At 41.7% G+C, this 2,840-nt stretch overlaps 1 protein-coding gene across 1 annotated transcript in view; it reads right to left on the bottom strand.

Moving 5' to 3' along the window:
- The window catches only part of LOC106814503 (serine hydrolase-like protein), a 17,725-nt gene that overhangs the window by 13,327 nt on the left and 1,558 nt on the right, over positions 1-2,840 (bottom strand). Inside the window, exons 2-3 of the mRNA XM_014818814.1 lie at positions 1,844-1,997; positions 1,428-1,541 (exon numbers count right to left, since the gene is read on the bottom strand). Coding sequence (XP_014674300.1) covers positions 1,428-1,541; positions 1,844-1,997 — 268 coding nt within the window. The remainder of the gene's footprint in view (positions 1-1,427; positions 1,542-1,843; positions 1,998-2,840) is intronic.

The following is a 2,840-nucleotide window of genomic DNA, read 5'->3' as shown; positions in this document are numbered from 1 at the left end:
ACATGAATAAAGTGTATGTTTTGTAAAGCTGCAGTACAGTGTGAGTAGTTTGAATTAATCTGTACGATGCTTATTCAGGCCTTAGCACAGCCTATGGACGGCCTCTACTGTTGCTCTCAACACTTAAAGCCACCTGGTAAGGAGTGGCGCTTCTGCCAAGGCAAGTAGAATAATTGAGTTGTGTTATGTTATGAAAAATCCTGTTAGCAAGTGCTACTAGCATGATTCTTTAGTCACATGCAGTTCAAATAACATTTATACGATGTTTTTTTATGTAAACATGTACATATCCGTGTCATATTTACATGTATTTACATCAGACAAATACACTAATTTTACACACATTTGCGTGTCAAAAAAATAGATAATTATCTTCGTTTTACTCTTATTGGGCACTACTAACCCTAACAGTGTCAAAATATCTTAACTTTAATCGCTTGCCAATTTACCCTAAAAACCCTCGCTTCTAACACTACGCATAACCGCAATGGAGCGCAACATTAATTTCCCTATGGTATTTTTGTGTTTTGTGGGGCTCATTTCAAATGAGTCATTATCTCAGCTTCTAGGCAAGTTCCTGCCACATTTGAAATTTCGTGGTCATACCGAACGAAAAGGCCTCTGGAATTATTCATCTAACAATTCAAGTCGATACGCTCTCCTCTGCCCTCCTTTAAGGACTGGCATATAACAGTAAGCGTCCGCGATTGTTCACCGTTTGCACTATTTTGCTCTCTAGAAAAAGGCCTTTTTTTGGCATTTTTTTCGCTGAAATTACGGCAGGTCTAGATAGCATTATGCACGCAAGTTGGATGCCTCGTGGACGTGCGAGAAAGCATTAGAAGTAAAATTATTTTTGTTGTGTATTCGTGAGATTCGCGTCAGGTGGCGTAGTCACAGCGACGCGGCTTGGTGTTTTTTGTGTATGAAATTGTGTTCAGACAACTTTGCAGAAATTCGCTATCATAGAGCTGGCAAAAGTGTTCGAGGGGAGCATAGAGCATGAAATCTGTAGTTATTTAACATGAATAAAGTGTATGTTTTGTAAGTGCAGTAACAGTGTGGTGAGTATTTTTAATTAATTTCTGTTCGATGCTTATTCAGGCCTGCAGCCTATGGACGGCCTCTACTGTTGTTCAACACCTATAGCTCTTATATAGACAATGCTGCCATCTAGTGGTGTTTCCTGTAAATTATGAGAGGCATAGCATTGTGCAATTCGGCCCAACAGATTAGAATTTGCAAATTTATTCCTGGTATACTACTTCCAAATACTAATAGGTGTACCATAATCACAGAGTGTAGCAGTGCACCAATACAAGGGTTTTTTTTCCTATCAGCTTACAAGACTGCGCTACACCTTCGAGTAAGCATGTATTTCTCTTGCAATGCTCCTGACACACCCACCTATACTGAATTACACGTACCTTTTGTAACCCTGCGCACATGGACGACCCAATCACTGAAGTTGTAAGCCATGCCTAGGGGCAGATGCGATGACAGTCCATGTCCTGGGAAATCGATCGCCACTACGTGGAAACCTGAGCCAAGAAAACAGCAGCAAGATTACACTCTCATCAGCTGCAGTGACAATGATACGCTTCTAACCGACAGCCTTGCGAATCACACCCCTGGCATGGCCAGTGCAAACAATAATAACTTTTTTGCCTCGTGCGTCTAGCCCGAATTCCCCGCGATCCTGAATAGGTCATGTGAAATATTTCCCCAACTTTTCATGGTTACTTTACTGTTCCTGGTAGCAGATCTGCTAACCTCAGAAAGAGTGGAAAACCCAAATTCCGATTAGTTGTAGATGTAGAGTTATGTCGTAGATTTCACTCACCAGGTGGGAAATACTGAACTAGAGGTTCAAATGAGTTAGCATTGTCCTGCCATCCATGAAGGCAGAGCACCTTAGTAAGGGATGAAGCATCACCCCACTCTCGTGCTGCGATGTGCCCCCATGGCACAGCGATCCGTATCTCCTTGTGTTCTCGCTAAAATAACACAATAATTCTTAATTGCTACATAAGTGGACAGAGTCAAATTTTTCATAATATAGTGACATGCCTGGGTGGGAAAATTTGCTTTTTCCACTGCGATCAGGAGTGTTGATCTGTTGATTTGATCAACTTGTCTCTCCATCTTCGTTATAGTGCCTTGGACTTTTGAAGACTATTCTTTATGAGGTTATGAGGTTAACGTGCCTATGGTCACCATATATGTGCATGCGCTCGAGTGTTCGTATGCATGAGTGTGAGTCAACTTGTTACCTGCATGTTGGACACCTGTGTGTTTGGACTTTAGCAACTTCTCAGCAGCGTTTAGATAGTTTAAGTGAGAGTGCACATCGTACACAGATCGTCATATCACATCGTACAGAGAGTACGTGCATATCGTCAGTGACGCCATATTGGCCGGTAGGAAAGTGTATTTGCGCCAACATCCTTGCTAATGCAACCTATTTAAACACATCCAGCCACCTGCACAGGTAGATGCCATACCCGAGTGTAATGGCAGGCCTGGACTAAAATGCTACCACAGTTAAATTGTGACCTATACTGTAGAGCTAGTTAGATGAGACAGTGGCCTCAGCGCCTCGTGCTAAGAATGATATAGATGGCAGAACCAGTCTCCAGATATAAAGCATATTATACAGTACAGTTAAAGCCGCACAATGCGCATCCAAACGCTAATTTCTCCAGTACTAGACTAGCAAATACTTCGTGTCATGCATAATCCCACTACCTTATGACAAAATAAACTCTAGTTCCTCCCATTTCACTGCGCGTTGTCTTATAAAAGATATTTGAAAATGCCACCAATGTTGTTCAAATTCT

This window comes from Priapulus caudatus, unplaced genomic scaffold (genome assembly GCF_000485595.1).
Source record: "Priapulus caudatus unplaced genomic scaffold, Priapulus_caudatus-5.0.1 Scaffold933, whole genome shotgun sequence".
Taxonomy (NCBI): Eukaryota; Metazoa; Priapulida; class Priapulimorpha; order Priapulimorphida; family Priapulidae; genus Priapulus; species Priapulus caudatus.
This window is presented reverse-complemented; position numbering and strand designations above follow the sequence as displayed.